This window comes from Trichechus manatus, unplaced genomic scaffold (genome assembly GCF_000243295.1).
Source record: "Trichechus manatus latirostris isolate Lorelei unplaced genomic scaffold, TriManLat1.0 scaffold00356, whole genome shotgun sequence".
NCBI lineage: Eukaryota > Metazoa > Chordata > Mammalia > Sirenia > Trichechidae > Trichechus > Trichechus manatus.
In genome coordinates this window covers 451,968-466,582 of record NW_004444292.1, presented here as the reverse complement: position 1 = coordinate 466,582, position 14,615 = coordinate 451,968, and the positions used below count along the sequence as shown (strand labels likewise).

General features: G+C 38.8%; 1 protein-coding gene across 3 annotated transcripts in view; it reads left to right on the top strand.

Moving 5' to 3' along the window:
- Positions 1-4,395: 4,395 nt before the first annotated feature.
- PSPC1 (paraspeckle component 1) overlaps positions 4,396-14,615 on the top strand; it is a 113,640-nt gene continuing 103,420 nt past the window's right edge. For 2 of the 3 annotated variants that reach the window (XM_023725691.1, XM_023725690.1), the window contains exons 1-2: positions 4,396-4,932; positions 12,039-12,340. In XM_023725691.1, coding sequence (XP_023581459.1) covers positions 4,567-4,932; positions 12,039-12,340 — 668 coding nt within the window. In that variant the 5' untranslated portion in view covers positions 4,396-4,566. The remainder of the gene's footprint in view (positions 4,933-12,038; positions 12,341-14,615) is intronic. The other variant, XM_023725692.1, reaches the window with a different exon arrangement.

Below are 14,615 nucleotides of genomic sequence, written 5' to 3'. Positions count from 1 at the left end.
CCCTCTGTTGTGATCCTGGTCAGAGCAGTCAGTGGTGGTAGCCGGGCACCATCTAGCTGTAATGGACTTAGTCCGGTGGAGGCCTTGGTAGCTGTGGTCCATTAGTTCTTGGGACTAATCATTTCCTTGTATCCTGTTCTCTTCATTCTCCCTTGCTCCCAAAGGGATGAGACCAGTGGAGTATCTTAGACGGCTGCTCGTAGGCTTTTAAGACCCCAGACGCTACTCACCAAGGTAGAATGTAGTACACTGTCTTTATAAACTGTGTTATGCCAATTGAGCTAGATGTTGCCCGAGATCATGGTCCCCACAGCCCTCCACCCAGCAATTCAGTCTCTCAGGGAGTTTGGATGTGTCTATGGAACTTCCATGACCTTTCCTTGTACAAGTTGTGCTGGCTTCCCCGGTGATGTGTACTGTCCTACCCTTCACCAAAGTTACCATTTATCTATTTAGTTCCCCCCCCAATCCCTCCCATCTCTCGTAACCAACCAAGATTCTTTCTTTTTGTGTGTAAACTTTTACATGAGTTATACAGTAGAGGTCTCATACAATATTTGTCCTTTTGTGGTTGACTTATTTCACTCAGCATAATATCTTCCAGTTTCATCCGTGTTATGAGATACTATAAAACTTCCTTTTTGCTTTACTAAACTTTGTAATGTTTTTCCCCTACAACAGAATTAAAATTAAAGAAGCCCACAGAATTTTTCATTAAATCACGAGGTAATGGTTTTGTTACTGATTGCGCTTTTTTAGCTGGAAAAGAGAAATCTACAATACTGCAGAGCAGCTTTTTGTACAAAACAATGAGTCAATACTTTTGCAGTTTAGGTCAGTCTTTTTTACACTTAATTTTGGTTTTGTGGGTAAGAAAAAATTTTAAAATCAAATGTAAGATGTCTGTTATTAGTTTTTTTCTTTCACAATCATATTGAAATTAAGAATCCTGAGAAGGACATAGAGACTGAGTAGTGGCCAGTCAGGTGAACAAATACAAGGAGAATGTGACATTAAAGAAGATAGAACAGTGTTTCAAGAAGGGAGGAAGTGATCAACAGTAATACTAATATTTATGGAGCCGGAAGAATTTCCAAGGGCTTTACATTAATTAATTCATTTAATACGCACAATAACTATGTGAAATAGGCATTATCCAATTTTATAGAGGAGGAAATTGAGGCACAGATCTACAATGTCAAATGGTGCTGAAAGGTTGAGTAGAGCAAGATCTGAGATTTGACTACTGGATCTGGCCAGGTGGAGGACACTGCATACTATGACAAGAGAGATTTCAGAATGGAATTTTGGGGATAAAAGTCTAATTAGTGTGGTTGAAGGAGAAAAGGAGTGATGAGGAAGTGAAGACAGAAAGTATAAACAACTCTTTTTTTTTCTTCTTCTATTTTTCTTAAAAGGAAAAAAGATAGTAGCCAAAGAACAACATGTCTAGGGAGGGTATTTTCCTTTTCTTCTCTCTTCTTTTTTTCCAAGATGGAAGATGTGTCAGAGTTTGTTTTGCAGATGGGAATCATCCAGTACAGATCAAGAAATTGATCATTCGGGAAAATGGTTAGATAACTGCAGAAGCACAGTACTTGGCAAGGGGATGGTATCCAGTGTACAAGTGAGTGGGTTGGCCTTAGAGTGAAGCATGGGCAGTTTTTCATGGTAATAGACGAGAAGGCAGAGTATATGGCTTCGGATGGAATTAGTTTGGTAGATTTGGTGGTGAGAGAGTGAGGTGATTTTATTCTGATTGTGACTTTTTCTTCAGTGAAATAAATGAAAGCAGATGTTATCAGCTATGAGTGAGCCACAGAGAAAATAGTGTGAAAATTATTTAGGGAAATAGGAGAGGGAAATAACTAGGGCTGAGGTCCTAACTGATATTTGTGGTCATAAATTTAAAGACAGGCCTAAGTTGATTGCTAAGAGAGAGAGGGAGGGAGAGAGAGAGGGAGAGGGAGTTTGCATTGGCATGAGATTTTTGGAGCTGGGATTTTTGACAGAGGGAGAAGTGGTTTTGAAGTTTCAAGGGATCAAGGAGGATGTCGTGTATGGCATCCTTAAGTCCTGTGACACATGGGACACAGGAGAAAAAACACATTCACCTCTCAAGAGATTGCTGCAGGAGAAGCAGTCCTCAGAGGATAACCAAGTTTTGGTTAAAACAGGAAGGTGGGGTTGTTATTAGAAAAAGTTAAGAACAGGGGATTTTGCTGATGACAGAGTTTCCAAGAAGGCTTTGGAGCAATTGGGATGGGTGGGGGAAATTGGGTCAGATTGAGGAATATAGAAAAATGTATGGGGATTAGAATCTGGGCAATGGTGACCTAGGACTTAAATTTTTTGGGTGGTGACTGAGACAAATAGGAATTAGCCCTGATGGTGTTTTAAACTTTTTTTTTTAAAATAGTATTGTAAATTTTAAGGTATAATTTAAACACAGTAACAGTTGCCCTTTTGAACAGGTGAACAGTCATGTAGCCACCACCACAATCAAGAGCTAGTTTCATCACTCCAAAACTCCAGGGTTCCTATGTAGTCAACCTCTCCCCAGCTCCTGGCAACCATTGATCTATGTTCTATCTCTATAGTAGTTTTACCTTCTCCAATATGTTATACAGTATGTAGCTTTTTGAGTCATGTTGTTATTTGTTGTTTATTCCTTTATATTGCTGAGTAGTATTTTATCATATGATTGGTAAATATGAATGTACCCACTATTTATCCATTCATTAGTTCGAGGACAGTTGCGTTGTTTCCAGTTTTTGTTGATTACAAATAAAGTCTCGATAAGCATTTGCACATAGGTCTTTGTGTGAACACAAGTTTTCATTTCACTTGGAAAAATACCCAGAAGAGGGATTGCTCTTATAAGGAAAATATCGGTTTAACCTTATGAAAAAGAGCAAAACACTTTATGAAAAACTTTGTTTTTCAGAGTGACTGTGAGTTCATTTCTTTTTAACATGCAATGAGGACTTACACTATGCCAGGAGCGGGACTGGGCAGAATTGAGCAGTTGGTGATCATCACCTATGGCTCTCAAAGCTTAAAATATTTGCCATCTGTTTCCTTACAGAAAAAGTTTGTTGACCCCTGAAATAAGACTATGGCCGACAGGAGTTCATAGTCTGGTTGTATTATTTTTGTAAGCGTTTTTATGGAGAATCCTGTGAGATGAATAACTACAGCTAGCTATATGAGTGTTAACAGCACAATTATTTTATAAAATCAGATTGTTTCATTAGAAATAAACTGTTAAAAACAAGACTTTAACAAAGGGATCAACTATTTATTGAGAGAGGGACAGATTGCATACGGGCAATCAGTTCTAGAGAATCTGCTGTGACTATTGCAAAAACTTTTTTGCTTGTATGCCATTTACAGCCTTGTGATAAAACAACTGATTATTAAGAAAGACAGTTCAAATTGTAGAATCACGATGACTTAACAGTTTTTAGCCAATCTGAAAATGTGAAGCTTTCAATTATCTTATGCATTTGATGTTAATATATACTGATGATTCTGTAACTTTCCTTTTCCTCGGACTTGGGCACACATTAGCTCTGGCAGCATGCTTGTCCGTTCCTTACTTTTGCCTTTTTGAGTATATGTCGAATAAAACTTTCTTTTCCCTTTACTAACTGTGATGTTTTTACCCTAGAACAGAATGTACAGTTGGTTCTTTGAAGGTTATGCAGTAGTGTAGGAGAATAAGTCACATGGAATACTCAAAATCCTAGAGATACCGGTCTTGGGAAAAAAAACTTTTAGGTTAAATATCTACCACCTGTTACTTCAAAGTGATCAAGGTTCTTGGGAAAAAAAGAACAGGCATTCTTGAGGGATTGATGAGGTTGGTTTGTAGGGGTATATTTAATAATAAGGCACTCAGAAGTCTTGTACAGGCTTCTGGGGAGTTAACAATACTAAAAACCTTGCTCTTCAAACGGACAGAAATAAAGGTGTTTTTACTTGTTTAAGATACTGGAAAATATGTTGTTATTCAATGCTCAGCATAAAATTCAAGTTTTCATTTCTCCATAAGGTCACTGAAAATTGAGCTAGATATTTAAAAGAGTAAGGGTGTCCCCCAAATCACTGTATTTTCACACACTGCTGCACACATCACATAACGTTCCCTGTAAGTACGACCAACATACACCAGGACTGGAAGCTCTGCTTCTCTCAGTCCACAACGAGGCCGAGAATTGTTAAGGGCTACAACGTCTCACTTGCGCATGTGCCTGCTAGCCAAAGTGCCGTTGGCGCCAAAAATGCGCAGGCGCGCTGGCTGCGGCTTCGGCCTTTGCGGCCTGCGGTAGTGCGCGGAGGGGGCGGGGCTCGCATTCGGCGTCTTTTCCACTGACTGCGGCTTTTGGTAGCGCCATTTTGTATGTGCAGACGCGGCGTGCGTGAGTCTGGGAAGGTACTGGTGCCAGCTGGGTTACCTAGGCTTCGTCTTTCTTGGTGCTTGTTTCATTTCCACAGCTATATATAGCTTTATATATACCGGTGGAGACGTATATTCCGTGTCTGAAGCAAACGCCTTAAAAGATGATGTTAAGAGGAAACCTGAAGCAAGTACGCATAGAGAAAAACCCGGCCCGCCTTCGTGCGCTCGAGTCGGCGTCGGGGGAGAACGACCCGGCGGCCGCCACGGCTCTGGCGCTGGCTATGGTTGGGGAGCAGGCGCCGCCGGGCGCCGCGCCAGAGGACCACCCCGAGGAGATGGGGTTCACCATTGACATTAAGAGTTTCCTTAAGCCGGGCGAGAAGACATACACACAGCGCTGCCGTCTCTTCGTGGGGAACCTGCCCACCGACATCACCGAGGAAGACTTCAAGAGGCTCTTCGAGCGTTACGGCGAGCCCAGCGAGGTCTTCATCAACCGGGACCGCGGCTTCGGCTTCATCCGCCTAGTGAGTATCGGCCGCTCGTCTCCGCACTGTTCTCGCGCCTCCCGAGGATGCTGCTGGCTTCGTCTGGTGCGGGAGGCGGACAAGCGTGTAAACAAAGGGGGCTCACCGATTGTGGGAAGCGGTGGCGAGAGAAAGGCAGTAGAGGGATGAGGGAGGGGAGGAGACCTCCGCGTCTTGACTTCCCTTCTCCAGCCACGTGTGAAAAAGCCTTTGTGGCCTTTTTTGGACATCGCTTTTCAGTGGCGGGTTAAAATTGTTGGGCTATGTTTCCTTCCGTTTCTGACTGTGTAGGATTGTCCTGTTGCCCAGCACAGCTGTTTAGTCTATTTGGATTTATGGGCCCCGGGCTGCGTTCCCCAGCGTTGTCTGTTCTTAGGGCTTTGCTGTGTAGGTGAGGCCTGCCGCCACGCGCTAGGTGGCTCTAAGTTAACCCTGCCCGGATGGCGTAGTTACTGAGGTTTTCCTTTGCTTGGGTATCTAAAAAGGCCGGGAGGTGCGGGTTGAGGGGCTGGGCAGCGGTTTGGGAAGGAAATTGTTCGAGGCAGAATTGTAAGAGAAATGAATTGGATAAGATGAAAAATCTTTTTGGAACGGAACCTTCGGTCTTAATAGAAATTTCACTGGGTGTGAAGGACCAACCCAGCAACTCTGCTTCTTAAAAATTAATCTAAATCACTTTCTTGGCTTCAACCAGTTTTTCGTACATTTCGCTGTAAACCACTTTATTTCTCATCTCGGCGCAGAACCACTATTTACCGTAAACCGTCAGTTGCCTAAACTTTACTCCAGTTACCTTGTTCAATCTGCGATAGTGGGTTGAATTTTTATGTAGCTAATGTAATATGATTCCCCCCCTACATTCTGGGAGTTTCCACGCTTTTGGGGGGGCGGTGAGGATGGAATATATACTGCTTTATATTCTACTTACGTGTTTTAGTATTGGAATATTATGTAGTCGACCCTTTTTTGATCTAAATCCTGAGAAGTTTACCAGTAAGTTATGCAGAAATTGTGCCTCATTTATATTTTTACCAAATTAGAACTTTAAGGGTTTATGTTTGTAAGACAGAATATCTACTTAAGTTTTCCTGTGTGCATTGTGGTGAATTCCATCAGTGTCAGTTATACAGCATTGTTGTAACTCAGATGTTGAATTTTTTTTCCAACAAAATGCTTCAAAGAGGAGGACATTTTTACGCAAATGAGTGATTTTTCGATTGTCTTTCAGTTAGACCGTCATATCTGATGCTTATTGCAGTTTGTGGAAGCTTCCTTATTGGAACTCTCACTTTCAAAATCTCACTCTCTCCATGAGTGAACAATGCGAGATTTTAAAATGTGGAGAAAATTGATTGTAATAAACGACACTTTTTTAAGAAGACTCTTTGAACATCTAAATGGCTCCAAGAAAAGGCGGCTCTTCATAGATTAATAGTAACGAGACATGGATGTTTCCTTAAAAAGCCGTGTTAAATACATTTTAACATAAAATTAGAAATACATTTATTTCTTTTAGACATTAGAGAAACAGCCTGTTGCTTGGTAAAATTATTTTTAATATGAATGCAAAAGTTACCATAAAATAGAGGAAGTTAGGTTCCTATAATAAAGTATTATAAGTAACTTCTGGTAAGAAATTTCCAAAAGGGATGTTATGTAACACTTTCATCATTCTTAGCCTTTGGCATCCTCTTGGCCTATGCTAAAGTTGACATTCTGAAGGAGAAGGAATGGTTAGAGCTGCCATTTCCCTTTGTGTTTTGAGGAACTGAATTTTATTTATCCTTAATAAGTTTAAAAGCCATATATGGACAAAACAAAACAAAAAAACCGAACCCGTTGCCATCGAGTTGATTCTGCCACAGAGTAGAACTGCCCCATACAGTTTCCAACGAGTGGCTGGTGGATTTGAACTGCTGATTTTTTGGTTAGCAGCCAAGCTCTTAACGACAACAGCACCAGAGCTCCAGTGGCTGCTGTGTTGGACAGATTGGACAACACAGCTCTAGTCTAATAGCTTTTCCTGCCTTTTTTCATCTATGTGATTATGTATGAATTGGGAGGTGAGAAAGGCTACTGTTGTTTGCTCCTTTGGGATATGCCCCTCTAAGCTGTCATCCTAAAGTTTTGTGTAAGGATGTTGAAACTTTGTCATTTGGAAATTTGGATTTAGTTTACAAAATCAGACTTAATGGATAATTTTACAGTTTAATCTGTGAGTAACAATAGCTTTAAATATTGCTGAGCTATTATGTATTTCTTTCTACTCAGAAAGAAGTGTATACTCAATCTGAATGTAAGTATTGTTACAGTGCTAGGGTGTGTAGTAGCTTTAAAATAGACAGTGATACAGGTTTATGTTTCTAGAAATTATTAGTTTGCCAGTTAATTGATCAGGTGAGACAACATTTTTGAGATGCGTAGTGTCATTATTGCTAGTATATATGGTGGGGAAAAGCATTTAAGTGGCTGTTTCACACAAGGCCCTAATCCATAGGGTAGATTTATGGTACTTCAGAATTGACTCAGTGGAACTGGTTAGGGATGAAATAGACTGTCTGTTTTGGATATACTTTATTGTGGAATGTAGACCCAAAAGCTGTGTGTACTTTTTTAGATTTTGGCTGGTTACAGTTTAGATTGAGTCAGTTAAAGAGTTGTAGTGGATTTGAGTTAGTTTACTGTAACGAAAACTAATATTAGTTGGCCTGAACTCAATTTCTGCTTTTAGCGTTAGACCAGATTTCTGGAGCAGTGTAGTGTGGTCCATGTCCAGCAACTTCAGATCTCTTCTAGTGTAAACAGAAAGCCACTTAAATTATTTTCTCTGCCATTCATGCTAGCAGTGCTGATCCTACACCATCTCAAAAATTTACTCACCTCATCAATTAACTAGGAGTTCCCTGGAGATGCCTACTGAATCCGAAAACCTCGGGGTGGGGCCCAGCAGTTGTGAGTTTTTCCAGCCTCTCCGTGTGTTATTCTCATGCTTGCCAAACTTTGAGAACCTGTTCTGGAGAAACCAATTTAAGATGAACTGAATTTACTTTTATTTATTCTTTGTAGACTCAACCCCCCCCCCCATGCTTTTTCTTTTTAATTGTGAAATGATACATACTTCTTATAAAACATTCAAATATCATAGAAGACATTGCAGAATGTACTTAGTGAGCCTGTCCAGTATATCATTTCCAGTCATCTTTTATTTCAGGAAAGTTTTCTTAATTACAGTTTTAGCATTAGTGAAAAGGTCTTTCCTTCCCCAAAACACTTCCTAAATGTTAACCTTTGTGTATTATTTTTCCTCCAAAATCAAACCATACTATATATATTGTGATTTGATTTTTCGTTTAATCTTTAACACCGTTTCATGTCATTAGATTGTTTTTAATAACCGTATTGCATTTCACAGTATGAATGTCCTGCAGCTTACTTAATCAACTTTCTACTGATTGGCTTGAAGGCTATTTCCAGTTCGCATCAGTGGATTTCCTTGTATTTGTTACCTAATACAGGGTCGCTATGAGTCGGAATTGACTGAACAGCTATGGGCTTGGGCAGGCTTAACATGTCTTAGTTTCCTAGGGATGCTGTAACAAAATACAATAAAGTGGGTGGCTTTAAAGAACAGAAATTTCTTTTCTCACAGTTGTGGAGGCTGGAAGTCTGAATTCAGGGTGTCGGCAGGGCCACGTGCTCTCTCTGTCCACTCTGTGGGAAGATCCTTCTTTTTTTCTTCCAGTTTCTGGTAGCCCTCAGAGTTTCTTGGCATTCCTTAGCCTTTAGATGCATCTTCATGTCTCACCTCTCTTCCCATTTTCTGTATCTGTTCTCCCCTTTTATGACACCACTCAGAAGAAATGAGGACGCCCCACTTCTATGACCTTGTAAATTTAACCGATAACACCTTTACTAAGAAAAATCCCTAACTCCAAACAAGCTCACATTCACAGGTACAGGGGTTGAGGTTAGAACTTCAACACATCTATATGGGGGACACAGTTCAATCCATAGCAGTACCCTTGTAGTTTTAAGCAGTTAGTAAACTGTGAGAGAAAAGTTCATGTGCTTTGAAAAGAGCCCAGAAGGGGAAATTATTGGACCCTAGCTTGAGTAGTTATTATCTTGGGGCAGTCACTTATTTTTTGTGTTCTTCCCAGTTATGAAGAACCTATAGTTTTATTTTTTGCGGACAGTGATGCAAGGACACCAGCTGGCAGATAGGATTTATTGTATATTGGTGGAGATTGTAAATTCTGTATAGGTTTAAATCTTGGCACTTGCAGTGTTATTTTAGACAAGTGCTCAACCTTTCGAGGCCTGTTTCCCCATATGTAAACTGGGGATAGCAACAAAATCCACGTAATAGGATTGTTGGTGAGGATAATGATGTGCATGCGTACTTATGTAACATGTATCCCCCCACCAAAAAAAAAAAAAAGCCCAGATCTGTTGCTGTTGAGTCACGTGACCCCAGAGTAGAACTGAGGCTTGAGTTCCATAGGGTTTTATTGGCTATAATCTTTACAGAAGCAGATCACCAAGCTTTTCTTCTGTGGCACTACTGGGTGGCTTCCTACTGCCAATTTTTCCTTTAGTAGCTGGGTGCAAACCATTTGTGTCACCCAGGGACCTCTATCTCTGTACTTAATAAAAGTTGTATCTTACTGTTGTCATTTTCTGAGGCATAAAGTAAAGAATTCTTTGGTCTCATTTTGAAGATATAATTTTACTTGATTTTAGTTTAGTAAATACTTAGGCTTTTAAAAAGTAATTCTAAGAACAGATACTTCAGTACACGTTTAGAGCAGTGGTTCTCAAACAGGCAGTTGTGCTCCCCAGAGGACATTTGGCAATATCTGGAGACACTTTTCATTGTCAGAACCGGGAGATGGTTCTACTGGCCTCTAGTGGATAGAGGCTGGGGTGCTGCTATACGTCCTACCGTGCACAGGATCAGACGAAAAAAACATGTTACCGTCAAGTCAATTCCGACTCCTAGCTTCTGTATAGGACAGAGTAGAGCTGCCACATAGGGTTTCCAAGGGGTGGCTGGTGGATTCGAACTGCTGACCTTTTGCTTAACTGTCATAGTTCTTAACCACTGTGCCACCAGTGCTCCAGTGCACAGGATAGCCCCCCTACAAAAAGAACTCTCTGACCCGTAATGTATATAGTGCTGAGGTTGAGAAACTGTAACAGAATCATTTTAAAACCATGATAAAAACATAAGCTTTGAAAAAAGAATAAAATATTCCTGACATTTTGTTTGCCTGGAAGTAAACATTTGGTTTGGTCTAAACAGCATTAAAAATTGAATTGGTTGCTATCAATAACAAATTAGATGATTTAAGATAAAAATTGGCAATTCACATTGTGACTTTATCTGACTCAATCTGTATAACAAAGCCAAAAACTCAAACCAGTTGCCATTGAGTCGATTCTGACTCATGGTGACCTGATATGTTGCAGAGTAGAACTGTGCAGGATTTTCAAGGCTGTGACTTTTCGGAAGCTGATCACCAGCCCTTTCTTCCTAGGTGCCTCTGGGTGGACTTGAATTGCCAACCTTTCAGTTAGTAGTTGAACGCTTAACCATTTGCACTACCCAGGGACTCCTTAATCTGAATAGCATGTGCTCTCTGGAAACATTCTATTTCTCCCAGTCCCACCATTGACCCCTCCCACTCCCAAACAATTTATTATGAAAACTATTACAACATGGAAATGAGTATATATCTACCACCTAGATTCTATAATTAAATTTTTTTATGCTTGATTTTTCACTGTTCATCCCTCTTTCAGTTCATCAGTTTGTGACTCCTAAACATACCAAGATGCTTGTCGTTAACTAGAATCCAGTATTATTTTTTAGGATGTTTGAAACTTAGTACAGTGCAATGTACAAATTTTAAAGTGTACCATTTGGTGAGTTTTAGCAAATGCATAGTCTCTAACTCAAAGTGTTATCAAGCTGTATACTATTAACTTCACACCATGAAGTTTCCTCATGTGCTTTCTGATTTCTAATTCCACCTGACAGCATTTTAATTTAGGCTCCATTTCTCAGGGTTGTTGGATTAAATGATGTATTAGGTACAAAGTGCCTATCCCTTGTTAAATGTTCATTAAATGTTTGCTACTATTAGAACTATTATTAATGCATTAAGGAAAATAAACAGAATGGCAATTTTGAATATGTCTAAAAAGATTAGCTTCATTTGTTTTTGTAAAAATGTTCTGCAGTTACGTTTTTGCATAAGGGCAGTAACTTAAAGCTGTTGGGAACATTCTAGGGACTGAATAAAACTCTTGTGACATTTCTCATAACAGTATATTTGTACTCATTTTACACATATAATGCCTTTTTCAGTTCTACCTGTAGAGTTCTCACAACACAAGGAAAGAGAACATACCTCTATTAAATTTAGTTATGTATTGTAAATGCCTATATTCTGTGCCAACTTTGAATATTTCAAGGAGAAGGTTTGCTTATCTTGCGGTTTCAGCACTGAGCTTATTTTCTAGTAAGTGCATGTGTGTGCTTGCTTCTCTCTAAATACTGGAGATAACTGTTGTAGTTCGTGCATATGTCCGTTTGCTTCTGTATAAGATGGTGAGAACTGTGTAGCTTGTGAAAGTATTTCAGGAGAAAGAAAAATGGAAATTCTGGAAAGAAAAAAGGAAAGGATTTATCTGGCGATGGGGAGATGAGGTGTTTTATTAAGATATAAGTATCAAAAACATGGAGGGTATAGGCGTTGTGTTTTCAGTAATTTCCAGTAACTGGCACTTGATCTCTAAAAGTAATTATTTAATATATGTAGGAGATTTAAGAACGATATTGCTTTGAATATTTAGTAGCTGGTAATTTGTTTATGAGCAGTCAGTCTTTAAGTGATACCTTTGAACAGGACAATGGGGTTGGAACTTTCTACTTAAAATGTTTAAAATTATTTATCTTTGAATGGTTAATAAAATGCATGTGATACTAAAAGACACAAAACAGCCATTTCTTAAAGCTACCCAGTTCTCTCTAGAAGTAAGCTACTATTAAAATTTGTGTTACTATCAACTTTAAAAAATAAAATTTTCCTTCTAAAAAGGAATCAAGAACACTGGCTGAAATTGCAAAAGCAGAGCTGGATGGCACCATTTTGAAGAGCAGACCTCTCCGAATTCGCTTTGCTACACATGGAGCAGCCTTAACTGTCAAGAACCTTTCTCCAGTTGTTTCCAATGAGCTTCTAGAACAAGCATTTTCCCAGTTTGGTCCAGTAGAGAAAGCTGTTGTGGTTGTAGATGATCGTGGTAGAGCTACAGGAAAAGGTTTCGTAGAATTCGCAGCAAAGCCTCCTGCACGAAAGGCTCTGGAAAGATGTGGTGATGGTGCATTCTTGCTAACAACGTAAGTTTTAAGCTTCTTGTCATTCTTCTGTATCCAGTTGCATATGGGCTTCTTATGGTTCTGGGATTCTGTTTTTCTTTGCAGCTCCTACTGTTCTTGACATCTGGTAAGTAGGTGCTGAGCAAATACTCAGTGAATATAAATAAGAGATTTTTGTGTACCACCAGGAGTCGTATATTTTTTTCAGACTTCAGTTTATTGGTTCATCATTGAATCTTAGGAATGTTTTAATATGTTCTGATTTTCATTCAACTTACTGAGCATCTACTATATGCAAAGCAAAATTTTACGTTTAAATAATCCTTTAAGAATTTTAATCAACTTTGTTGAGGTATAATTATATACAAGAAAATGCATTCAATTTTAAATTAGAGCTCAGTGAGTTTTGACAAATGTGTGTACTCATGTAATCACCACCACATGTCTGTCATCCCACAAAAGTTCCTTGTTCCCTTTTGTAGTTTTTCCCTAGTTCTTACTCCTGCTGTGGACAGCTATTGATTAGCTGTCTGTTATTTTGATAGATAAGTTTTGTCTATTCTAGTATTTTATTTAAATGAAATCATATAGTATGTATACTGGTGTCTGGTTTCTTTTGCTTAGCATAAGTTTATGAGATTTCATTATTGTTGGTGCATCATTATTTGTTCTTTTTTTAATGACTGAGTCATATTCCATTGTATGGACTTAACCACAGTTAGTTCAGTGACCTGTTGGTGAACATTTGAGTTGATTTTAACTACTGATTATTGTGAATAAAGCTACTGTGAACACTTGTGTACAAGACTTCTTTTGGGGATTATACTTTCATGTGACTTATTAATATTTATATTAATATTTATGCCAAACTATTTTCCAAAGTGGTTGTACTGTTTTACATCCCTACCAGCAGTGTATGAGAGTTCCAGGTGCTCCAAATCCTCACCAACACTTGGTATTTTCAGTTTTTAAAAAAATTTCTGGATATCCTTAGTATATCTCATGTTTTCTTAAGAATTTTTATAGCTTTTTTATCTGTGATCCATTTTGAGTATCCATTTTGAGTATGATGTGAGCTAAGGATTCATTTTTTTCAAATAGATATCCAGTTGTTTCAGCTTCTCATTGAAAAAAGTATGATTTCCCAGTTGTTAACCTTTGCACCTGTATCAAAAATCTGGACTCTGCTGTATCACTGATAATTATGTCTATTCTTACACCAATACTGTACTTTATTTATCCTAACTTTTGAAATCAGGCAGTGTAAGTCCTCCAAATCAGCTTATCAGTTTCTAACAAAAATTCTTTTGGGCTTTTGATTGAGATTGCATTGCATCTGCAGATCAATCTGGGAACATTGACATTGTAGCAGCATTGAGTTTTCCAATCTATGAATGTGGTGTAGTTCTCCCTTTAAAACTATTTTATTTTTAAGTAATTGTAGTAGTTATTACTAGCATGCCTTTGCATCAGTTTGTGCATGAGATGTGGTTCTTGGTTTTCATCCTAAGTCTTCTTAGTGGGTTTGGCGTAAAAGTTCTTTAGTTGAGTATTGCATTGATTCCTTTTAGTCCTAGTAACTTTGTTTACCTCTGACATTTATTGTGTGGTGCTGTCAGCTATTGATGAAACCATGCAAATATTTTAGGGTTTGGGGAATTAGATACAAAGATAATGGGAAAAAAAACCAAACAAACGGTTTTTTGGCCCATGGAGGTTAATTTTGTCATTTGTAAAACATTTTTCAGTATGTTTTTCTCTGTTAATCATTCGTGCTAAAACTGAAATTCGTGCTGTATCTTCTGTTTTACAACATGGCCAGCTTGTTCTGTCTCAGAGACGCTGGTCCAGTTGTTCCCTTTGCTTAGAGAATGCCGTTCCCAGATCTTCACAGGCCTTGCTCTTCCATTTTATTCACAACTTTGCTAAAATGTTACCTCCTCAGAGAAGCTGACCATTCTATTTTAAAAGAGCTATACCCTCTGTACCATCACTTGATACTTTAGCCCCTAATCTGTTTTTCTTACTGTTTCAATTTGTATGTCTTTCTTTGCAAATAGAATATAAGCTCCGTGAGGGCAGGGGCTTTGTCTTGTTCAGTGCTGTAATCCCAGCACCTGTATTCTAATAGTTCTTGGCCACATAGTAAGGCTGTAATAATAATTTGTTGAATGAATGAGGAACTAAATACATGTAGTCTCCAACTTATGAACAGGGTTCCATTCCGTCGACTCCATTGTAAGTTGGTTCTGATACAAGTTGCATACCTCTTTTTTTTTTTTTTTTTTTTTTTTTT